General features: G+C 45.1%; 1 protein-coding gene across 1 annotated transcript in view; it reads right to left on the reverse strand.

Moving 5' to 3' along the window:
- The window catches only part of GAB2 (GRB2 associated binding protein 2), a 198,939-nt gene extending 173,238 nt beyond the window's left edge, over positions 1-25,701 (reverse strand). The window contains exon 1 of the mRNA XM_060771218.2: positions 25,194-25,701. Coding sequence (XP_060627201.2) covers positions 25,194-25,277 — 84 coding nt within the window. The 5' untranslated portion in view covers positions 25,278-25,701. The remainder of the gene's footprint in view (positions 1-25,193) is intronic.
- Positions 25,702-26,412: the final 711 nt, after the last annotated feature.

Here is a 26,412-nt window from a genome sequence, read left to right on the forward strand (position 1 = left end):
CATGGGAGTTCTGTTTGCCAAGTGTGGTTCAATTCCATCATCGTTGGTGGTTCAGAATGCTCTTTGATTGTAGGTGAACTATAAATCCCAAAAACGCCCAAATGTCAAGTCTATTATCCCTAAACTCCACCAGTGTTCACATTTGGGCATATTGAGTATTCGTGCCAAGTTTGGTCCACATCCATCATTGCTTGAGTCCACAGCGCTTTCTGGATGTAGGTGAACTACAACTCCCAAACTCTAGGTCAGTGCTCACCAAACCCTTCAAGTATTTTCTGTTGGTCATGGGAGTTCTGTGTGCCAAGTTTGGTTCAATTCCATCATTCATGGAGTTCAGAATGCTCTTTGATTGTAGGTGACCTATAAATCCCAGCAACTACAACTTCCAAAAGACAAAATCAATCACCCCCAACCCCACCAGTATTCAAATTTGGGCATATCGGGTATTTGTGCCAAATTTGGTCCAGTGAATGAAAATACAGCCTGCATATCAGATATTTACATTATGAGGTTCTTGTGGGTTTTTTTGGGCTATATGGCCATGTTCTAGAGGCATTTTCTCCTGACGTTTCGCCTGCATCTGTGGCAAGCATCCTCAGAGGTAGTGAGGATGCTTGCCATAGATGCAGGCGAAACGTCAGGAGAAAATGCCTCTAGAACATGGCCATATAGCCCGAAAAAACCCACAAGAACCTAATCATTCCAGCCATGAAAGCCTTCGACAATATATTTACATTACAATTCATAACAGTAGCAAAATTACAGTTATGAAGTAGTAACAAAAATAATGTTATGGTTGTGGGTCACCACAACATGAGGAACTGCATGATGGGGTCACCACGTTAGGAAGATTGAGAACCATTGCTTTAAATGATATTATGTAGCCATCCTTCTATTATGAATAACACTATTCTAATTCATAACTTTCACGATTGACTTATTATTATTTTTATATTTATTTATATCTCCTGTTGAGATGTCACCAGGGTCTAAAAGTGACACAATGGAACACCGCAAAGGGCAGCATTCAGCCAAAGGCCATCTATTTTTCATCCGTTCCACATGGCAACCAAAGCACGCCCTGAACCAGCCTGTGCCTCTGAGCCATATGTACCAATGCTAATTGCAAGTGCTGACGAGGGTGAAGCTCGTTTGGAGCTATTCTCGTCTACCTGCAAGAGAGACTGCACAGCTGTACGTGGCTCCATTGCTCTCTCCGAGTGCGGCTTCTGCTGATGGAAAATCATGTTCATTTTTAGCTCCGGATTCATTACTCACGGTGGGTCACGCTCAACCCGGAGCAGGGAAGGATTCATCTTTCTTTGGAGTCCTTGTGTCCTTTAAAGACACGTAAGGACAAGCAGCGGTCTGTATGACAGAGGTCGGGTGACGAAGCCGCTCTTTTCTAAAACCTCTCCAGAACAGGCGGGTCAGAGGGCAGCTCGGTTTAGAAAGGGAACAATCTCCTTCTCATTCGGCTTCACCTGAAGGACTCCACAACCTTTTCCATTCACAGAGCATCAAATGTCACAGCACAGCAGAGTCATTTACTCAACTCAACACAGAAGAAATGACAGCTGTCCATAAAATCCATGCTTGGAGCAGGACCTGAGACCCCAAAAGCCCTCCAACTATAATACAGGCAATATCTCAAAGCATTTCAAAACATTAAATGACCTGAGTGCTCATACCATCTGATTAAAGGATGATTTACACACTGAACATGGTGGGATAACTACTGTTCTGTCGCGTGCTGGTCCTGTAAAGAATTTCCTTTAGGACAGGACGTGCAACCTTTGTCCAGCGGAAAGCCAGGGGGCCCAAAGAGAAGTTCTCAGAGGTTTTCCACCACAAATGACCTTTAGATGGCTTGTGAAGTATAACAAAGTTCTTTATTAATGAACAATCAAACAGAAACTTCTCTTGTCTTCAATAAAGCTAAACAAATGCTTCCAGGCTTTTATGCAACTGGTGGCTACTAACTGTTACTTTACTTTAAAGGAAAATCCCTTTCTAACTTCTCCCAGGCTGACTGTGAACCTAAACCTAACTACCGGGTTGAACTGCGTCTCAAAGCACCAAGTGGACCTACCAGCAAGGCCTGTAGTCTGTTCAGCTGGAGTTCTTTGATATTCAAAGCTGTTTTTCCCTCCGAAAAGTCTTGGATGCTCTTAAGCCTGTTTCCCCCCGGAAAGTCTTAAGGGTTGAAGCTTTTGTACAGGGGAAGCTTGCACACGTCCTGTACATTAGCTTTCCTTGCTGAGACTAACTAAAAATGGCTCCCTTCCTTTCCCAATTATCCTGAGCAAGGGGCAGAACCAAAACTTAATGATGATGGACAGGTGACTTGCCCTATGACTGCAACCAAAGGAAGCCACCTATCTGCAGAGTCCCTGAAACCTTGGACTGCAAGCAAACATTTAATACAAAGCAAATAAAGTAGGATCTCCTGGTACAGCCATACCAGAACTACTCTGGCCCCTTCAGTGAGATAAAGTCCATAGTGACACCTTTGCTTTCAATGTACATAAAGCTTGATTCATGCCCAAAACTATTGTAAATGTTGTATAAAATTACCTTCTACGATACCTGGATAAGAAACACACATTAATTTTGCATTTAGATTTCAGACACATGTTTAAGATGTCTAAGAATTATATGTACACTCAAACATACAGAAATACTTCTGGTCTGAAGCATCTCAGATAAGGAATATTCAACCTGTAGTGAAAGCCATTATATTAACAACTTTAGATATGCAGATGATACCACTTTGATGGCTGAAGGCGAGGAGGAGATGAGGACCCTTCTAACCAAGGTGAAAGAAGAAAGTGCAAAATTTGGGTTGCAGTTAAACATAAAAAAAACCAAAATTATGGCAACAAGGCTGATTGAGAACTGGCAAATAGAGGGAGAAAACGTGGAGGCCGTGACAGACTTCGTATTTCTAGGCACAAAGATTACTGCAGATGCAGACTGCAGCCAGGAAATAGGAAGATGTTTACTTCTTGGGAGGAGAGCAATGACCAAACTCGATAAAATGGTGAAGAGTAGAGACATCACACTGGCAACCAAGGTCCACATAGTTAAAGCAATGGTATTCCCCGTAGTCACCTATGGATGTGAGAGCTGGACCATAAGGAAGGCTGAGCAAAAGAAGATAGATGTTTTGGAACTGTGGCTTGGGAGGGAAATTCTGAGAGTGCCTTGGACCACAAGAAGATCCAACCAGGCTATACTTCAGGAAATAAAACCCAACTGCTCATTGGAGGGAAGGATATTAGAGGCAAAGATGAAGTATTTTGGACATATAATGAGAAGACAGGAAAGCTTAGAGAAGAGAATGATGCTGGGGAAAATGGAAGGAAAAAGGAAGAGAGGCCGACCAGGGCAAGATGGATAGATGGTATCCTTGAAGTGACTGGCTTGACCTTCAAGGAGCTGGGAGTGGCCACGGCTGACAGGGAGCTCTGGTGTGGGCTGGTCCAGGAGGTCACGAAGAGTCGGAAGTGACTGAACAAATAAACAACAACAATGAAAGCCATGCCTTCTGAGGGACAGCCTAGGATGCTGATATACTTAGCTTGAAGAAAAAGGAGAAATGAAACCTTTATATCACGTTGATGAAAGAGCTTTAGCCAGCAGAGCCAATGATGGGAAATGCTGTGAGATATAATCCGATAATATCTAGAGTGGTTTCCAACCCTCTTTTTGACCAGGGACCACTTTCACTAGGGACCACTCTCAGCATTAGTACCAAAAGGGTTACGAATCAGTTTTTGGTCAACTTTAGATTCGGTTTGGTTATTTGGGGTGCTGATTAAGAAATTTTGCATTGGATAGACCTCATCAGCTCTGGTTTCTGATACAAAACATATGCCATCCAGTAGTTGCCATCTGCTCATCTACAGAAAACCATATTTCATAGAATCATAGAATCATACAATCATAGAATCAAAGAGTTGGAAGAGACCTCATGGGCCATCCAGTCCAACCCCATTCTGCCAAGAAGCAGGAATATTGCATTCAAATCACTCCTGACAGATGGCCATCCAGCCTCTGTTTAAAAGCTTCCAAAGAAGGAGCCTCCACCACACTCCGGGGCAGAGAGTTCCACTGCTGAACGGCTCTCACAGTCAGGAAGTTCTTCCTCATGTTCAGATGGAATCTCCTCTCTTGTAGTTTGAAGCCATTGTTCCGCATCCTAGTCGCCAAGGAAGCAGAAAACAAGCTTGCTCCCTCCTCCCTGTGGCTTCCTCTCACATATTTATACATGGCTATCATATCTCCTCTCAGCCTTCTCTTCTTCAGGCTAAACATGCCTAGCTCCTTAAGCCGTTCCTCATAGGGCTTGTTCTCCAGACCCTTGATCATTTTAGTCGCCCTCCTCTGGACACATTCCAGCTTGTCAATATCTCTCTTGAATTGTGGTGCCCAGAATTGTGACCCATATTTAATAATCTAGAGCTGATGTGGTGGTAGTAGTAACCATTTGTGGGTAGTCAGCCTCTCCTCTCCCGACATCCCTGTTGCCTCAGCACTATAAGAGGGTTTCATGTGACTAGTTGGTCTCATTGCTATGTGGTTTCGAGGCAATGGTGTAGCAATGGTGAGGCCATGGGCCATATTTTCATTCTTGCAGACCACAGGTTGGGAATCACTGATCTAGAGGATCACAAGACTCCAATTCCAGGCCTAGAAGACTGAAGGGTGTCAACTGCTTTTCTTGGGCACTTTGGCAAGCAACTGCCAAGCACAGATACACCTTTGATATGCATAGCCTGAGACAATAAACTATGTAGAAAACACCATGAGATCCAAATCCAATTATTAGTTCCAACTAGAGCAGAGCCACCAAATCAATAGGAACTTGGTAAGTCAAAACCTAAGTAAATTTAATTGGTTCCAAGGGTCTACTTTGGTTGGGACTCACAGCTAGGTTCAGGTTCGTATCCTGCAGACATGTACTAGACATGGGAGGACTGCTAACCTTGGCAAGGCTGTGACCCATAATACTGTTGACCATGATTTCAACTGACCATAGCTTCCCTCCAATGGGTTCAAGATGGCCTTTGTTGTCCTCAACACCTTTTTCTCAAAACAATCCTACAAGGTAATTCAGACTCAGAGTCACTCAGCAAGCTTCAAGGTTTAAAGAGATTTAAAGATGGGCTCAAAGCCAACCTTAGAACTGTGGCATAGACACTGAGAACTGGAAAGCCCTAGCCCTTGAGCGCTCCAGCTAGAGGTCAGCTGTGACCAGCAGTACTGTAGAATTTGAAGAGGCACAAATGGAGAGCAAAAGAGAGAAACATGCCAAGAGGAAGGCCCATCAAGCCAACCCCGACCAAGACAGCTTTCCACCTGGAAACCAAAGCCCTCACTGTGGGAGAACATGCAGATCAAGAGTAGGGCTCTGTAGTCACCTACGGACCCACCGCCAGTACACCAATCTTGGAAGACAATCCTACTTGGATAACGAGGGATCACCTAAGGAAGGTGGGAACTAGATCTCCCAACTATCAGTCCCAGGGACAATGATGAAACAATTATATATGTTGCCTATGGGGTTAGTCTTCCTTTGGGACAGAGCAGCTCCAAATCCTGTATTTTCTGAAATAGTGAGATCACGAAAAGCTGGACCCAACATTCCTTCCTTTGCCAACTGCAAACTAGAACTACTTCTGTGCCATTCCTGCTCATGTACTTTTCAGACAAATACACATGGATTGCTAAATATCACCATCTTACGTTTCCCATGTGAGCGCCCCCAGATTTTCTCCCAGAAAAACAAGCTTTCAAATACCTCTTCCATGACGGGACCTGTTGGAATCCATCCCTGAACATTCTTGCTTTCAACATGATTGACATGTGCGGATCTTCCTCTTTTTTAACCAACCCCCCCTCCTCTCATATTTTTTAAGCAGCCTTGTGGCAGCTTTTTAAAACATTATGCTCAAGAATAACTCCCAGATTGACAGGAACCCGGCAGGAAAAACATCATTTCTGAATTCTATGGCTGATTATGCCGGGGTCTCTCTCCATACTTCTCTTCCGCCCTCTCCCCTCCCCAATTCCTCTCCCAGCCTGTCTGCTGCATATAGTATCAAATCTGAATTTCCAATGGGAAGAGCACAGGATGACACTCAAATGAAGAAGCTCATTGTTTTATGGGTCAAAGGGCAGGGATGTGACGTCAGGATGTTGGGGGGCAGCTGCGTTCCATCATCTCCTCTTCTGCAGGATGGCTTGTTCTCATTCAAGATGCCATTTGGAGGCTGTGTCATCAGAAAGCCCTCCAGCACTGCCACGGTACATAGGAGGATCTCTGTTGGGAACATGAAGCCTTTTGCTCATGCAACAAAGCCCTGGGGACGTGTCGTGAAAACATTAAACCGCTCCTGCTATTGTATATTTTTCACACATGGGTCGGATTAGGAACAGTTATGTCCATTGTCCTGGACATTTCCAGAGGTTGACCAAAGCTTCAACAGAATCACCAGCTGAGGTGACACAAGGCTCTCCAAGAGCTGTAGGAATTCACCCAGATCCACCAACCTCTTGTAATGTTGTTGTTCATTCGTTCAGTCGTCTCCGACTCCTCGTGACCTCATGAACCAGCCCACGTCAGAGCTCCCTGTCGGCCGTCACCACCCCCAGCTCCTTCAAGGTCAGTCCAGTCACTTCAAGGATGCCATCCATCCATCTTGCCCTTGGTCGGCCCCTCTTCCTTTTGCCTTCCACTTTCCCCAGCATCATTGTCTTCTCTAGGCTTTGCTGCCTCCTCATGATGTGGCCAAAGGACTTCAACTTTGTCTCTAGTATCCTTCCCTCCAATGAGCAGTCGGGCTTTATTTCCTGGAGGATGGACTGGTTGGATCTTCTCGCAGTCCAAGGCACTCTCAGAACTTTCCTCCAGCACCACAGCTCAAAAGCATCTATCTTCCTTCGCTCAGCCTTCCCTAAGGTCCAGCTCTCACATCCGTAGATTACTACACAGGGAATACCATGGCTTTGACTAGGCGGATCTTTGTTGCCAGTGTGATGTCTCTACTCTTTACTATTTTATCGAGATTGGTCCTTGCTCTTCTCCCAAGAAGGAAGTGTCTTCTGATTTCCTGGCCACAGTCTGCATCTGCAGTAATCTTTGCACCTAGAAATACAAATTCTGTCACGGCCTCCACATTTTCTCCCTCTATTTTCCAGTTGTCAATCATTCTTGTTGAATGATTGTTGATTGTTGATTCTTGTAATAGATCATCCTAATTTCCGCGGAAGTTCTGGGTCCAAGAGAGGTGAAATCTAACCAAGTAAATGATCTGTCCAAAACAGCAAAACAACGGAGACTTCCTCCACACCAAAATCACCATCAAATCACCATGTATAGAATGTAAATTGGTGAGTATGACCAGCAGCATAAACAGGACCAGACACCACTTGGGACAGACCCATAGTTGTCATGGAAGTCTTGATCCGCTCCCGACAGAGCAGTCTCACCATAGACGCTGAAGTCCCCCAGCACTACTATCTCACCCTGGATCTTCTGCACTTCATCTATGGTGGATTGTTTTTAATGAAAGTTCTGTTAATATAGAACTGGCTTGATAACACTGCAGTTTCCATCTTGATTTCTGCTTTGAATGTCCTGTAGCTTTCAAGTTAGATAAAGGTTTCCCCTTGACATTAAGTCTAGTCGTGTCCAACTCCAGGAGGTGGTGCTCATCTCAATTTCTAAGCCAAAGTGTTGGCGTTGTCCGTAGATGCCTCCAAGGTTATGTGGCTGGTATGACTGCATGGAGCACCATAACCAAGGTGGTACCTATTGATCTACTCAATTTGAACTGCTAGATTGGCAGAAGTTGGGGCTGACAGCAAGAGCTCAGCCCGCTCGCCAGGTTTGAACCGCCAACCTTTTGGTCAGCAAGTTCAGCAGCTCTGTGGTTTAACCTGCTGCACCACCGGGGGCTCAAGCATGAAGGGGCTCAGACATGAACTACACAGGTAAAAATTACTGTATGCCTTTCAATGTTATCATCTGTGGTCTGATTGCACAACAAAACAAACATGGAGAACATTCAGCTACAGTGACTGTTTTTAAATGGTATTTTTTGTGTACATTTACAGGGAAAGAAGCAATGCAAACACTCAGTTCTTGTGGGTTTTTTCGGGCTATATGGCCATGTTCTAGAGGCATTTCTCCTGACGTTTCGCCTGCATCTATGGCAAGCTTTCTCAGAGGTGAGGTCCTCACCTCTGAGGAAGCTTGCCATAGATGCAGGCGAAACGTCAGGAGAAATGCCTCTAGAACATGGCCATATAGCCCGAAAAAACCTACAAGAACTGAGTGATTCCAGCCATGAAAGCCTTCGACAATAGAATGCAAACACTGATTTTTTAAAAAAGATAATGCTATAGAAAATAACCGCTATCTTAAGTTCTAAAGAAAGATAAGCAACACTATGTAACACAGGGTTGTTGTAGGTTTTTTCGATCTATATGGCCATGTTCTAGAGGCAGTTTCTCCTCTAGAGGCATCCTCTGAGGATGCTTGCCATAGATGCAGGCGAAACGTCAGGAAAAAATGCCTCTAGAACATGGCCATATAACCCGAAAAAACCTACAACAACCCAGTGATTCTGGCCATGAAAACCTTCGACAATACTATGTAACACAATTTTTGTTCCTGGGTTATGAATGTCATTTTCTAATTGGTTCTGTCATAAAAACACGGGAAAATTTTATTAAACTGAAAAAACTTTGTTTTTGGAGAACATCCTGCAGCACATTTTGCTATCGTTTCTCAATGAATATCTTATACAGCAGTGGTTCCCAACCTTTTTTTGACCGAGGACCACAAAAGGGTTATGAATCAGTTTTTGGTGAACTTTTGATTTGGTTTGGTTATTTGGGGTGGTGATTCAGAAAATTGCATTGGATAGACCACATCAACTCTAGTTTCTGATACAGAACATATGCCATCCAGTAGTCACCATCTGCTTGCCCACAGAAAACCATATTTAATAAACCTTGACACTGCAAGAGAGTTTCTTTCACGAGACAAGTTGCTCTTCTTGCAATGGTGTAACGGTGAGTCCACGGATAATATTTTAAGTCTTGTGGACCACTGGTGGTCCACGGCCCACAGGTTGGGAAACATTGTCATAGAGTCTCAACCATTTCAGCATAGTTTGAGGCAGCCACAAAAATGAACTGGAGTAGAACAACTACTTTCAAAGTAAGCACCAGACAATTAAACTGGAAATAACACTTTCAAACCAGGAACAGATATTTTTCAAATTTTGTTACATAGTGTTATCAAAAAAGGAACCACCTCCTTCTCCGAGCAGCGTTGCAAAAGGCAAAAACTTAGTCCATTCCAGAAGAAACTAAAAGAAGTACGGATCATCCGCAGGTCACATCAAAATCCATAACTTTGGGTCCAAAACCTGCCTTTGATTTATGCACGAGGCTGGAAGACTAAAAACTATGCTTTTGGCACAAATTTTTGATTTGGAAGCCCTTGTTTCAATAGGCTTTGCTATCACCCACAGCTTTCCATATCCACACAAAGTCTAGGATCATATCCCCCACAGAAACAGGGATTGGACTATCTTTCTTAGATTTTCAGGAATTGGCAACCTGAGCCCAGAATTATGTTGCTCCACTTCTTGACCTCCACTTTCTGACCTGCTCCCCACCCACTTAGTTCTCAATATTTGTCAATTTGCAATTATGCTAATCTGAAGGAAAAATAAACAACTGGATGCACATTTTAAGTTTCACAGAAAGGCACACTGAATTGATTTTGAGGCTCCCCTGATAGACCCCCCCCCCACTGCCCCACATTTCAAAACAATATCCAGAGTGCAACCATGCATGCCTCCTTCCCTGCAAAATAACACCACCAAAGACATCCAGTGCCCTTTCCTTGGATTGCAGCCACAAGAAAGAGATGTTTTTTTTTCTCTCTCCCTCCTGAAATCCATTCATCCTTGCCAAGATATTTACATAAAAATCAACCAAGTGTCATTTTTTTGAGAACAACTCGATTTCCAAACGTTGACAGGTAATCATTTTCGGAAGTAAGGGCTTGCAAACCAAATGTTCTCTCTGGTAATACCAATGTTATTGTTATTATTATGACCATTTTCACTCTCTGCAAAACTTTGAAGAACCACCCACGCATCAGGCTTTGAATTCAATTATATTAATGTGAAATATCAATGCAAGAAAAATGTTTTGAACATTTCACTTTGCATGCTTGACCTTCAAGAAGGTCTTAATGGGTTAAGTGGGACTAAATTCTGAGTAATCATCTTCTAAGACAGTGTTTCTCAACCTGGGGGCTGGGACTCCAGGGGGGGGGTCATGAGGGGTGTCAGAGGGGTTGCCAAAGACCATCAGAAAACACAGTATGCTCTGATTGTAGGTGAACTATAAATACCAGCAATTACAACTCCCAAATGTCAAGTCTATTTTCCCCAAATTCCACCAGTGTTTACATTTGGGCATATTGAGTATTCGTGCCAAATTTGGTCCAGATCCATCATTGTTTGAATCCACAGTGCTCTCTAGATGTAGGTGAACTACAACTCCAAAACTCAAGGTCAGTGCCCACCAAACCCTTCCAGTATTTTCTGTTGGTCATGGGAGTACTGCATGCCAAGTTTGGTTCAATTCCATCATTGGTGGTTCAGAATACTCTTTGATTGTAGGTGAACGATAAATCCCAGCAACTACAACTCCCAAATGACAAAATCAACCCCCCTCCCAAACCCCACTAGTATTCAAATTTGTGCCAAATTTGGTCCAGTGCATGATAATACATCCTGCTTTTCAGATATTTACATTACAATTCATAACAGTCGCAAAATTACAGTTATGAAGCAAGTGAAATAATTTTATGGTTGGGGGTCACCACAACATGAGGAACTGTATTAAGGGGTCACAGCATTAGGAAGGTTGGGAACCACTGTTCTAAGGGAAAGGGAGTTATAGGCTGGAACTTCATTATATAGGTCCAAAGTGCATTGTATGGCAGTGTATATCCATCCATTTGTTCTTCAATCACGCCATTCTTTTTCAATCAGACCTCACCTGGAAAAGCGTGTCCAGTTATGGGCACCATAGCTGAAGAAGACATAATGGTGTTGTGGTTTGACCATTGGAAACCTTAGGAGAGCAAAATCTGGGTTCCTGTAAGGCCACAGAAGCCCAGTGGGTGATCTTGAGCGAACCACATACTCTCAGCCCCTGAATACCATATAATAAGTCATTTTAGGTGCACATAAAGTCAAAACTGTGTTCTGGTACGGCTGTACCAGGAGCTCCAACTTTATTTGCTTTGTATTAAATGTTTGTTTGCAGTCCCAGGTTTCAGGGACTCTGCAGATAGGTGGCTTCCTTTGGTTGCAGTCATAGGGCAAGTCACCTGTCCATCATCGTTAAGTTTTGGCTCTGCCCCTTGCTCAGGGCAATTGGGAAGGGAAGGGAGCCATTTTTAGTTAGTCTCAGCAAGGAAAACTAATGTACAGGATGTGTGCAAGCTTCCCCTGTACAAAAGCTTCAACCCTTAAGACTTTCCTGGGGGGAACAGTCTAAAGAGTCTCCAAAGATTTCCAGGAAAACAGCCCTAAAAACCAAAGAACTCCAGCTGGAGAATATCTAAGCCTTTACTGGTAGGTCCATTCGGTGCTTCAAGATGCAGTTCAACCCGGTAGCGGAGCCCACATCAGTAAGGGTTAGATTACAGTCAGCCTGGGAGAAGTTAAAAAGGGGATTTTCCTTTAAAGTAAAGAAGAAGTTATTGAAGACAGTTGCCTGTCCTTCATGGGCAAGATTAGGAAGTCACCAGTTGCATAAAGTTTGGAAGCATTTGTTTAGCTTTATTGAAGACAAGAGAAGTTTCTGTTTGATTGTTCATTAATAAAAGACTTTGTTATAATTCACAAGCCATCTAAAGATCATTTGTGGTGGAAAACCTCTGAGAACTACTCCTTGGGCCCCCTGGCTTCCCGCTGGGCAAAGGTTGCACGTCCTGTTCTAAAGACAATTATTTACAGGCCCAGCGTGCGACAGAACAACTGACTTGAAGGCACACAACAACATGAAATATGGATAGACAAAGTTGGTCAAGACAATCAAAGGTCTGGAAACCAATTGTTATGAAGAACTACTTGGAGAATTGGTTATGTTCATTTTGAAGAACCAAAGTTGGAAAGTTGATATGATAACCATATTTAAAGATCCAAAAGGTTGTCATGTTGAAGATGGAGTGTGTTGCTCCAGAGCACAGGACTCAAACAAATTGATTCATATTATAGAAAGGATATTCCAACTAAACACTGCTATTTAATAGTGGAATTATATGTACAATTCTGAACTGTCATGGTGGCATCTCAGCAAATCCTGATATTTGCAGTTTGATGAAACATGAGGATTCCCTGGGTGATAATCTACACTGTCATATAATCCATGCTATCTGCTCTGAACCGGATTATGTGAGCAGTCCATATAATCCTGTTCAAAGTAGATAATCCGGATAGAGAAATTAGATTACATGGCAGAGTAGATGAAGCCTGCTAGTAACACGGTAAACTTCTGCTACTCTTTCCAGAATCTGTAAAAAAGACATCAACAATCTGGAGTCCAAAGGCAAGGCAATGTTGTTTTGACTTTTAGAGCCCTGGTTGTAAAAGCCTCTTGTCCGGCTTTGCTTTTATGGTTTCCAGTTACTGTTTGATCTCTTTCCCTGCCCCACCATCACCATTGTAACCATAGCACTTTCAGAGAAGCCCTTTGCATCTTCAAAGCATTCAATGGGCATTAAATAATTAACACTAATGACAACAGTGCGCCAAAAACTCAAAAGGGAGATGGCTTTCTCCCCCATGGCTGGGGAGTGCCAACCCACTCAAACCAAAGTCAATTGGTGTAAAAGGAAAAAAAGAGACGGGGAAAGAAGAGATCAAAGGAAAACAAGAGATAGGCAGAGAGTATGGGGAGGATGCAAACTCAGTTTCATAAAGTGCAGAAAGAGATATTAATTTACTTCAGAGAGGAGTGGAAATGAATTATGCCTCAAGTCTAGGGCTTGGAAAAGTTACTGCTTTGGAGGAAAACTCTCAGACTCTGGCTGCTGCTGTGTGCCTTCAAGTTCTTTCTGACCTAAAGTGACCCCATCACTTTAGGGTTTCCTTGGCAGGATTTGTTTAGAAGAGACATGTCATTGCCTTCCTCTGAGGCTGAGAATGAGTGACTTGCCCAAAGTCACCCATTTTGTTTCATTGCCAAGTGGGCATTCAAACTCTAGTCTCCAGAGGCATCGTCCACTGCTCAAACCACTGCATCATGCTACTCCTATTAAAAGTAAAGGTAAAGGTTTCCCCTGACATTAAGTCTAGTTGTATCCAATTCTGGGGGGTGACGCTCATCTCTATTTCTAAGACGAAGAGTTGGCGTTGTCCATAGACACCTCCAAGATCATGTGGTTGGGACGACTGCATGGAGTGCTGTTACCTTCCCGTAGAAGCGGTATCTATTGATCTACTCACATTTGCATGTTTTAGAACTGCTAGGTTGGCAGAAGCTGGGGCTAACAGCGGGAGCTCACCCCACCCCCCGGATTTGAACCGCCAACCTTTATGTCAGCAAGTTCAACAGCTCAGCCACCAATATATGCTTTATACTCCTATATGCTCTGAAAATCAAAAACGAGTCAGCCATTTACTGCTGCCTAACAACTGATGACAATAGATTCTGAATTACAACATCCTGGGGAATGGGGCGTTCTGGGAGTTGTAGTCCAAAAATTATAAATGGTTAAAACTTTGAACTTGCTCATACCTGGAAACTAAATTGGAGCCTGGCATGTATTGCTATCCAATTGGCAAGGAAGACTATTTTTTGGATGATGGATTCATCTGTGCTGTAGAATGAATGCAGTTTGATCCTACATTAACTATTGAGGCTCTGTGTCATGGAACCCTGGGATTCATAGTTTGGTGACACACAAGTGTTCTCCGACAGAGAAGGCTAAAGAGCTTGGAAAACTACAACTCCCGTGATCCCACAGCATTGAGCCTTCTCTGCCAAAGTGTTCTGGTGCTTCACCAAAATGCAAATCATAGTATTCCATAGCATTGATCAATGACAGTTAAAGTGGTGTCAAGCAGCATTAATAGATGCACTCTACACTACATCTAGTTGCCCACCCAACTGCAGAATTCTAGGAGTTGCAGTTGAAACTTTCCCCAAGTTCTGATGATTTCCCTATCCAATAGATGCCAGGAACTGAAAATTGGCCACAGTCATTTACTGCGGCTCACCTGCCAAGATCATTGTTGTTCATTTCGCTAATGGATCTAATTCTCCAGACTGATTTCTCGCTGCAGGATGCGTTCCAGCTGCTGCCTTCCCTTCCCAACGAACCCAGAGGTCATTGTAACCAGAGAAATCTCACAGTTTTCCCTCGGAGCTCATAAATATTTTACAATATTCCAAGATCATGTACAAAAATGTAAACGCACACAGCATGAGTGGCATCTCTCCAGGCGAAGCGAGAGTCATCAGATCTCCTGTTTAACACAGAATTGTAATGCCCAGATATTTGCCTGGGAGAAATCACATCCAAAGCTGTGTTTACATGTCTTTGGCTTTGCAAAAACAGGTTGAGCATCCTTTACAACCCAATAATTCTGCAGTCAAAAATACGCCTAAAATTGTCCAGATGCTTTCTGATGGTTTGCACACACACAAGCATTGTTTCATGCATAAAATTACTAAAATATCATATATATAAAGACCTTCAGGTTATGTGTATAAGGTACATATGGAACATAGGTTTAGTTTTGGGTCTCATTGCCAAGGTATCTCATTCTGTATATGCAAATTTTCCAAAATCCAATTCTCTGCCTCCCAAAACTACTTCTGGTCCCAAGCATTATGGATAACCTATATGGCAGAAATGAAATTTCCCTTCTCTCGTTACATTTCTAGCATTGCAATAACTTAAAACTTTGGCTGTGCACTTAAAAACTGACTTTAGGCATGTAAAGCAAAAGAGGCAGGACAAGTTACCAAGGCAATGCAAACACAAACACAAATGGAAGAGTTCTAGGTGTGAACAGTTTTCCACATCTCATTCTTCGAAGAGCTACAAATTTGAGGGATGCAGAAACCATTCACCGAACAGGATCCTAGAACTCTCCACTTTCTTTCTCTTTTATGTTTCAATGGACACTCGGTTTTGAAAAACTTTTCCGAACTGTAGAGCAGACCTGTTTGAATCCAGATTATAATGTAAAATCAGAGTGAAACATGGAAGTCAATGTTCTCACTTTGCCAATTTCACCTTGCCACCGAGCTCTGAGGATGACCTGGGAAGGAATCCCACTAGAGCATTGCAGCACACCCAAATACCCGGGGGTTACCATGGACTGTGCTCTGACCTACAAGAAGACTGTAGATGAATGATAAATCCCAGGGATTACAGCTTGAACATCAAGCAAAAATGGGTGCTAGAAACAATATCATACAAAAGCTGACAGGCACAACCTGGGGATCACAACCAGACACAGTGAAGACATCTGCTCTTGCGCTTTGGAATTCCGCTGCTGAGCACTCATGCCCAGTGTGGAACACATCTCACCACGCTAAACCAGTGGATGGCCATCTGTCGGGGGTGCTTTGAATGCAATATTCCTGCTTCTTGGCAGAATGGGGTTGGACTGGATGGCCCATGAGGTCTCTTCCAACTCTTTGATTCTATGATTCTATGTGGCTCTTAATGAGACATGCCGCATTATCACAGGATGTCTGCGCCCTCCACCACTGGAGAAATTACACTGCTTAGCTGGTACTGCACCACCTGATATCCATTGGAAAGTAATGGAAGGACCAAGCTATTGACAACTCTGGACCATTTCCGATTTGGATGTCAGCCAACATGCCAAAGCCTTAGATCAAGAAATAGTTTATACTGTTTAGCCGGTATTGCACCACCTGACATCCACCAGAAAGTAGCAGCCAATAATGAAAGGACCGAGACTGTGACATCTCCTGCCCATTCCTCTGTTTGGGTATCAGCCAGTACGCCAATGCCTTAAATCAAGATTTACAGAGCTACTCACAGGAACACCTCAGCAAATGAGAGTCCAAAAGTGGCAGCCTCAAACCCGGAACCGCAACCCATGGCTGATACTGGATGAGAGACTCCCTCCTGGGCACACAGAAGACTGGGTGATTTGGAAGGTGCTGAACAGGCTGCGCTCTGGCACCACGAGATGCAGAGCCAACTTTAAGAAATGGGGCTACAGCGTGGAGTCCACAACATTTGAGTGCGGAGAAGAGCAAACCACAGACCACGCATTACAATGCAGCCAGAGCCCTGCAACATGCAAAATGGGGGACCTTCTTATAGCAACACCAGAGGCACTAGCCAACAATTGGTCAAAGGCCATTTAGTAGAATGCAAAGTTTTTTAAACATTGTGTTTTTTAAGTACATTACAACTGTAACCTTGGTTCGTTTCTGATGATAAATTACCTTGCCACTCCACTATTTTTGACAACATCACTTTGCCACTATATATATATATATATATATATATATATATATATCTTTATGTCACCAGAAGCGACTTGCAGTTTCTCAAGTTGCTCCTGACACGACACAAAAAAATGTCACAATGAAAGGTAGGCGTTCCACCTGCCTTTACTTTGAGACAGTTGACATCCTTACTGACATATATAAATTACTTGTGTAGGAATAAGGCACGGTGCTACTTTGCCTGTCATGCTAGCTTTAAGGGCTTGAATTTTTTTACGGCTTTAATAACTATTCCGCTGCAGTTCCACTTTGGAGCCAATTTTCTGTCCCCTTCAGCAAAAAAAGTCAAAAGATAAAATGGGGAAAGAACTAGAAGTAGTTGGAAGTCTACAAGTTTAAAAAATATAGTAAGACCCCCATAATGATGCAATACTTATCTTTGGTTTCCCTAACACATGCCCCAACAAAAATGGGATGCATCTACACTGTAGGATTAATGCAGCTTGGTACCACTTTAGCTGACATTTCTTAATGCTATGGGATAATGGGAACTGTAGTTAGTTTTACAAGGTCTTTAGCCTTCTTTGCCAAAGAATTCCCGATGCCTGACCTAACTCTCATGCTTTCTCTGCAAATTTGCTATGTCCTCAAGGCAATTCTATGGCATGCTTCCCTGGAAGTGACCATACATTTGGCTAGGAGGACCTAGCAAATTCCTAAACACCATTAGAGTTGCATGGTATGTTGGGACCTAAAGCTATTGTCCTACCAACCCTGCTATATGCCTGCGAAACGTGGACTGTCTACAAACGTCTCATGCAACTCCTAGAACGATTCCATCAGCGCTGCCTCCGGAAAATCCTGCAAATCTCTTGGGAAGACAAGCGGACAAACGTCAGCGTGCTGGAAGAAGCAAAGACCATCAGCATTGAAGCGATGGTCCTCTGCCATCAACTCCGCTGGACCAGCCATGTTGTCCGGATGCCTGACCACCGCCTCCCAAAGCAGTTGCTCTACTCTGAACTTAAGAACGGAAAACGGAACGTTGGTGGACAGGAAAAGAGATTTAAAGATGGCCTCAAAGCCAACCTTAAAATCTCTGGCATAGACACTGAGAACTGGGAAGCCCTGGCCCTTGAGCGCTCCAGCTGGAGGTCAGCTGTGACCAGCAGTGCTGCAGAATTCGAGGAGGCATGAGTGGAGGGTGAAAGAGAGAAACGTGCCAGGAGGAAGGTGCGTCAAGCCAACCCCGACCGGGACCGCCTTCCACCTGGAAACCAATGAAGATGTGGGTCAAGAATAGGGCTCCACAGCCACCTACGAATCCACAAGGAAACCCATCACGGAAGACCATCTTACTCGTCCAACGAGGGATCGCCTAAGTAAGTAAGTAAGTAAGTAAGTAAAGTAAAGTTGGGACCAGAAGCAAGTTGAATTAATGGTGTTTGGTGATATTTATGGATTCAGATATTCAGGTAAATGCAGTCCCCCATGGATGGTTTGGGGCCTCTTTGTGGTGGAGTGGGTTAAACCTCTGTGCTTCCGAACTTGCTGACTGAAAGGTTGGTGGTTTGAGTCCAGGGGGCAGGGTGAGCTCCTGCTGTTAACCCCAGCACCTGCCAACCTAGCATTTAAAAGACATACAAATGTGAGTAAATCAATAGATACAGCTTCTGCAGGAAGATAATGGAGGTCCATGCAGTCATGCTGGCCACATGACCTTGGAGATGTCTATGGACAACGCCGGCTTTGGCAGGAAAAACGAAATGCAAAGATACAAAATGGGGGACACCTCGCTCGAGAGCAGTACGTGTGAAAAAGATCTTGGAGTCCTTTTGGACAACAAGTTAAACATGAGCCAACAATGTGATGTGGCGGCAAAAAAAGCCAATGGGATTTTGGCCTGCATCAATAGGAGCATAGTGTCTAGATCTAGGGAAGTCATGCTACCCCTCTATTCCGCTATGGTTAGACCACACCTGGAATATTGTGTCCAATTCTGGGCACCACAGTTCAAGAAAGATATTGACAAGCTGGAATGTGTCCAGAGGAGGGCAACTAAAATGATCAAGGGTCTGGAGAACAAGCCCTATGAGGAGCGGCTTAAGGAGCTGTGCATGTTTAGCCTGAAGTAGAGAAGGCTGAGAGGAGATATGATAGCCATGTATAAATATGTGAGAGGAAGCCACAGGGAGGAGGGAGGAGGCTTGTTTTCTGCTTCCTTGGAGACAAGGACACGGAACAATGGCTTCAAACTACAAGAGAGGAAATTCCATCTGAACATGAGGAAGAACTTCCTGACTGTGAGAGCTGTTCAGCAGTGGAACTCTCTGCCCCAGAATGTGGTGGAGGCTCCTTCTTTGGAAGCTTTTAAACAGAGGCTGGATGGCCATCTGTCAGGGGTGATTTGAATGCAATATTCCTGCTTCTTGGCAGAATGGGGTTGGACTGCATGGCCCATGAGGTCTCTTCCAACTCTTTGATTCTATGATTCTCTTCGACCAAGAAATGGAGATGAGCACCACCCCACAGAGTCGGACCCGACTAGATTTAATGTCAGGGGAAATCTTTATCTTTATCTATGGTTCATTTCAGGTAAGAAAAAAAATAGTTCCAGATTACACTCAAATAATAATAATATTTCATGAAAGATCCAATAATATGATGGCCGACAGTATGACTGGATCTAGGCTGCCATATAATGCAATGTAACTACACGAATTGTGGAACATGAAAGGCACGGCAGACTACTTCAACCAGAGAAGTCAGCCATAGCAGAGCACCTGATGAACCAGCCTGGACACAGCATATTCTTTGAGAACCACTCTCACAACTATTATGTCAGACGACACAGAGAAGCTATTGAAATCCACAAGAATATGAACAGTTTCAACAAAAATGAAGAACCCATGAAAATGAACAAGATCTGGTAACCAGTATTTAAAAAACTCTAAAATTATAACAGTAAATTAAAAACAACACTCAAACATAGGGGAACTCCAGACAAGAAACAATCAGGGACAGCTAATCACCCCTCAGCAAAGGATTTCCCCAGGGCGTAACTAGAAACTGTCAGGTCATCAAATGCTAATCAAGATGGCTAATTGAAACATTTACAACTTCCTCCAACAGACAAGAGTTCTTTCTCCCACCCTGGACTTTCCACAGATATATAAACCCAATATTTCTGGTTTCCAACAGAGCTCACAACCTCTGAGGATGCCTGCCATAGATGCAGGTGAAACGTCAGGAGAGAATGCTTCTAGAACATGGCCATATTGCCTGAAAAACCTACGACAACCCACTTCTCATGAAGGTTTGCAAGAGATAAAAGTGAGGTAGAAAAAAGATGGTTCAAGGGAATATAGAATATAAGGGCCATAAAATCAGCCTTGTGGGTCACAAACAGCCCCAAAATATAGAATCATAGAATCATAGAATCGAAGAGTTGGAAGAGACCTCATGGGCCATCCAGTCCAACCCCCTGCCAAGAAGCAGGAATATTGCATTCAAATCACCCCTGACAGATGGCCATCCAGCCTCTGCTTAAAAGCTTCCAAAGAAGGAGCCTCCACCACACTCCGGGGCAGAGAGTTCCACTGCTGAACGGCTCTAACAGTCAGTCACAGTGGGTTGTTGTAGGGTTTTTTGGGCTATATGGCCATGTTCTAGAGGCATTCTCTCCTGACGTTTCGCCTGCATCTATAGCAAGCACCCTCAGAGGTAGTCTTCAGACATACAGCCCCAAAATATGTCTGGATCAAAGTGGTTGGAGCCCAGAGTTGTTCCAAAAATAGGACCCTCTGTATTTCTGTGGGCTATTCTGGGACCGATGGCACAGAAATTGATTAATTTAAGTACACAAGTCAATAATAATCAATGTCAAATGCATAGCACAATAGGCAGCAGTGACGGCGGTGACAACGGGAGCAACAGCAAAGATCCTCATGCGTGAGTTTATGTTTAACTCTAGAAATTCAATGTGCCCAAGAGTCTGACCTCCATGTATTTTTATCCAACTAGTCTAGTCATGTTGTATCTACACACTATAGATTGAATGCAGTTTGGCACCACTTGGAGACTTCCATGGCTGGGATCATGGGAGCTGTAGTTTCTAAAAGTCTTGCACTTTCTCTGCCCAAGAAGGTTGGTGCCCCACCAAACTACAAATCCGAGGATTTCATAGCATCGAGCCATGGCGGTTCAAGAGGTGTTAAACTGCAATAACTCAACAGGAGAGAGACAAAAGAAATAATAAAATAATTCCTCCAAGCCAGGTTTTCTTAAGGGTCTGAGAAAAGAAAATACTGCCAGCACAACTAAAAGTAGAAAAAGCTGCGGCACTTCCATCCATCATTCAGAGCCAGTGCAATTTCCCCATCAGCAGCCGTGGAGTCCAGCCAGAAAGAAGTCAGTACTTTGCAAACTGCTGATTCATAAGAACTCACTGAGGATGGCTCCGGTTTGCAATTCCCTGGGAATACATCCCACTGAACTCAATTGGACTTATGTCAGAGTTATGCCATCTGTTGGGGGTGCTTGGATTCTGTCTGCCTGCATGGAAGAAGGGAGTCGGACTGCACAGCCCTTGGGGTCTCCCCAAGGTTCATAATAAAATACATTTGCTCTCCTCTCCCAACTGATGGAAGGAGAAGATTGTATACGGCCTTGGGTTGTACGTGGCCTTGGATTGAACACGGCCTTGGGTTGTATATAGCCTTGGGTTGTGATATGGACAGGATACGGCCTTGGATTGCAATAGGGACATGGATTGTATATGGCCTTGGACTGTACACAGAAATGGATTGTACATGGAAATTGGTTGCATGCGGTCATGAATTGTGATATGGATTGTATATGGCCTTGGATTGTATATGGACATGGATTGTGATATGGACATGGATTGTGATATGGACATGGATTGTGATATGGACATGGATAGTATATGACCTTGTATTGTATATGGACATGGACATGGATCATCTATGGGCATGGATCATATATGGACATGGATTGTGATATGGACATGGATTGTGATATGGACATGGATAGTATATGGCCTTGGATTATATATGGACATGGACATGGATTGTGATATGGACATGGATTGTGATATAGACATGGATTGCATATGAACATGGATCGTATATGGACATGGACGTGGACCGTATATGGACATTGATCGTATTTGGACATGGATTGTATATGGCCTTGGATTGTATATGGACATGGACATGGATCATCTATGGGCATGGATCATATATGGACATGGATTGTGATATAGACATGGATTGTGATATGGACATGGATCGTATATGGACATGGATCGTATATGGACATGGATTGTATATGGACATGGATTGTTATATGGACATGGATCGTATATGGACATGGATTGTGATATGGACATGGATCGTATATGGACATAGATCATATATGGATATGGTTCGTATATGGACATGGATTGTGATATGGACATGGATCGTATATGGACATGGATTGTGATATGGACATGGATCATATTTGGACATGGATTGTGATATGGCCTTGGATTGTGATATGGACATGGATTGCGCATGGTCTTGGATGGTGATGTGGCCTTGGATTGTATATATCAATGGACATGGATTGTATATGGACGTGGATTGTATATGGCTTTAGATTGTATATGGATATGGATTGTACATGCCTTGGATTGTGATATGGCCATGGATTGTATATAGACATGGATTGTATATGGACATGGAGTGTATATGGCTTTAGATTGTATATGCACATGGCCATGGATTGTGATATGGACATGGATTGTCAATGGCTTTAGATTGTATATGGACTTGTACAATACAATCCATGTATTGTACATGGATTGTGATATCAACATGGATTGTACCTGGCCTTGGATTGTACATAGCTGCCTGCTGGGAGGGTTTGAACTGCATAAGGGAAGGATGTGTATATGGATTCTATATGGTCATTTGTTAGGAGTGCTTTGATTGGCAGAATAATAATAATAATAATAAAGAAGAGGGTGGACTAGATGGCTCTTGGGGGTCATCTCTTCCAACTCTTATGATTCCATAGAAACTACAGGATAATAACTTTGCATCTCTTTAAAGCACCAGCACTTTGTCAGGGAAGGCTAAGGACCTTGTAAAACTACAACTCCATGGACATGAAAGGGGTGCGATAGGGCATGAATTAGAAGGTGCTTCCAGAAATCTGCGATGGAGAAATGCACTGCACTTCCGTCCACGGCCACTAGAGGGCAGGGCGGAGCCGGCGAGACAGCGAGCAAACCCAAACAATGCGCCCCAGCGAGGGGGCCACTCCCAATCAGCACCTGCAGCAACCAGAACAACCCGATCCGGATCAGAGCCTGCTTTTCCCCGCCTTTCTCTTTCTCTTTCTCCTCCTCCTCCTTTCTCTCTTTCTCTTCTTCCAGGACGCGAGGGCGGCCTCTTTGATCCGCCCTGTTTTGTAAAGCCCTGACTCCGGAGTCACTCCGGTTTAGTCTAGAGGAGGAGAAGAGGAAGGGAGGCCCTTTGCCCTACATCCCTGCACCCCAGGTGGGTGTCATCTCTTACAAGAAGGGGGATACAATCAAACCCACTCCCAGGAATGTATAGATCAGTTTGGGGGGGGGGGGGGATTGGGAAAGAAGCGATGGACGAGAGAGAGAAAGGAATCGATCCCTCCTGGGCTGTTGTAGCCTGCAAAACAAGCCCCTCCCTCTCCTCTCTCCCTGGTCAATCATTACCCCCGCCGAGTCACCTTCAACTAAGGACAAGCACAGAGGAAGGAGGAGAGAGAGAGAGAGAGAAAGGGGGGGGGGGGCTGCAAAGGGAACAGAGAAAGACTTTGCAAGCCCAACACACACAGACACACACACTGAAGTCAACACTCTTGGAGTGAGGAAGGCACCAACATTAAAGAGGATCCCTTCCTAGACTTTCCAAGGGGACCCCGGTATCCGCGGTCGGGGGGGGGGAGTCGACCCCGCAGATACGGGAACCCGCTGTAGTAAAAAGCCAAGACTCCTATCCTCTTCCCCCACTACAACAATAGTGGGACCTCGGTATCCGCGGTCAGGGGGTGCGTGCTGGAGGGGGGCAGCGGATAGGGAAACCTGCTGCAGGAAAAAGGAAAGACTCCTATCCTCATCCACAACACTAATAGTGGGACCTCGGTATCCGCAGTCAAGGGTATGTGCGGGGGGGGGGCAGCGGATAGGGAAACCTGCTGTAGTAAAAAAGGAAAGACTCCTATCCTCATCCACCACAACACTAATAGTGGAACCTCGGTATCCGCTGTCAGGGGTATGTGGGGGTGTCCAGCGGATAGGGGAACTTGTAGTAAAAAGCAAAGACTCCTATCCTCTTCCCCCACTACAACAATAGTGGGACCTCGGTATCCGTGGTTAGGGGTATGGGGGGGGGGGTTATCCAGCGGATAGGGGAACTTGTAGAAAAGAGCAAAGACTCCTAGGTCAGGGGTGTGTATGGGAGTGTCCAGCGGATAGGGGAACCTGCTGTAGTAAAAAGCAAAGATTCCTCATCCACCACAACACTAATAGTGGGACTTCGGTATCCGCGGTCAGGGGTCTGTGGGGGGTATCCAGCGGATAGGGGAACTTGTAGTAAAAAGCAAATACTCCTATCCTCATCCACCACTACACCAATAGTGGGACCTCGGTATCCGCGGTCGGTTGACAGACACCCCCCCCCCGCGGATAAGGGAACCTGTTGTAGTCAAAAGCAAAAACTCCTATCCTCATCAACCACTACAGTAGTGGGGCCTCGGTATCCGCGGTCGGGGGGGGGTGGTCCAGCGGATAGGGAAACCCACTGTAGTAAAAAGCAAATACTCCTGTTCTCCTCCAAAACACCAAGAGTGGGACCTCAGTATCCGCGCTCGGGGAGACTTGACCCCGCGGATACGGGAACCCGCTGTAGTAAAGAAGCAAAGACTCCTATTCTCAACCATCACAACCAACACAACAACAAGCATCATCATCATGCTCATCCTTCCTCTTGTTCAACTCCGGACCCAGCCACAATCTTGCAAGGATTGGAAGAGGTTGAGTTTGTGGTATTACCCCGCCTTCCCAAAAGAAATCCGAGGTAAGCCATGGAGGGCAAGGGGGTCGCCTTCCTCCTCCTCTTCTCCCTTGTCCCTCCTCTTCTTCTCTCCCCCAAACAACACCCCTTGAGCGTTTTCTCCCATCCAAACTCTCCCCAACCCTGGATCTCAAACATCACTTGGGTTTGCACATGGAAGGCAAAGAGGCGAGTCATCACAACACCCCGGTTTCGCCTCCTCTTTCCCCCCAAAACAGGAGTATCTTCTTCTTCCCTCCAAACCCACCTTGCTTAGTCTTGCCTCTTCCTCCTCTCCCCCCAAACCCGACCATTTGACACCCCCAAACCCAACCACAACCTGAGATACCAAGGTCGAGATGCCACCCCGGATTATTCCTCCTTGGTTGGAGGATCTCTTCCTCCAACCCAACCCAACACAATCCAAGACTGGCCTCGGATGCAAGGGGCGACTTCTCCCCCCCCCCCCTTCTCTCTCTCTCTCTCCTCCCCAAACAAGACCTTCGTAGAGTCTCTCTCCCCCCCCCCCCATCCTTTGCCTCGACTTACGTATCTCCTCAACTTCTTCTCGGGGGGCGATTTGCGGAGCCACCCGGCGCAGACCACTTCACCCCCGCCGCCGGTGCCGCTCATCTTGGGCGATCCGGAGCCGCCGGATCGATGCCTTCCTCCCTCCGCTTTGCTGGGATCTGAAAGGGCCTCCTTCTCCTCCTCCTCCTCCTCCTCTTGGGGTCAGTTGCACAATTGCCAGGCGGCCGCCCCGCTTCCCTCCTCCTTCTCCTCTTCCATCCCGGGTTTCTCTCTCTCTCTCTCTGTCTCTTGGGAGACAAACAGCCCTCTCTTCCTCTTCTTCCCCTTTCTCTTCTCCCTCCGCCTCGACTCCCTTCTCTGCCGAAGCAGGAAACTCTGCCTCTCTCTCTCTCTCTCCGGCTTCTTCAGCACCACGCCTCTTTCTCTCTCTTTCTCCTTTCTCTCTCTCTCTCTCTCTCCTCTCGCAAGGTGCCTGGCTGGCTGGCACAAGCAGCGTCTCCTCCGGAGGACCCTGATCCCCTTGGCCCTAGATGGCTAGAGGAGGGAGACCCATTGGCCCAGCAGGATTTGCAAAATGCGGGCAGCTCGGGAGACAGGCTATGGAAGCATGGTATATGCACCCAGCATGGGTTGCTGGACTCACTGAATGCCTAGGTTGCAAGAGTCGCTAGAGTAGACCTATTGACACAGCTAAAGTTTTGTTGTTGTTCATTCGTTCAGTCGTTTCCAACTCTTCCTGACCTCATGGACCAGCCCACGCCAGAGCTCCCTGTCGGCCGTCACCACCCCCAGCTCCTTCAAGGTCAAACAGCTCAAGTAGGGTGGGTTGCTGTAGGTTTTTTCAAGCTATATGGCCATGTTCTAGAGGCATTCTCTCCTGACGTTTTGCCTGCATCTATGGCAAGCATCCTCAGAGGTAGTGAGGTGACCTCACCTCACTACCTCTGAGGATGCTTGCCATAGATGCAGGCGAAACGTCAGGAGAGACTGCCTCTAGAACAGTGTTTCTCAACCTGGGGGTCAGGACCCCTGGAGGGGCCGTGAGCAGGGCCGTAGCCAGAAAAAAATTTCGGGGAGGGTTGACAATTGGGGGGGGGGGGTGTTGAAATTTTTTTTGGGGGGGAGGGTTGAAAATTTCAGGGAGGGTTGAAATTTGGGGGGGGGGGGGTGGCGGCTGCATTGAAACCTGCCTCCTAGCTCACGCTGAAGCAAAGGGCACAGCAGAAGGCAGAGCAAC

The sequence above is a fragment of the Anolis sagrei genome, chromosome 3, assembly GCF_037176765.1.
Source record: "Anolis sagrei isolate rAnoSag1 chromosome 3, rAnoSag1.mat, whole genome shotgun sequence".
Classification (NCBI taxonomy): domain Eukaryota; kingdom Metazoa; phylum Chordata; class Lepidosauria; order Squamata; family Dactyloidae; genus Anolis; species Anolis sagrei.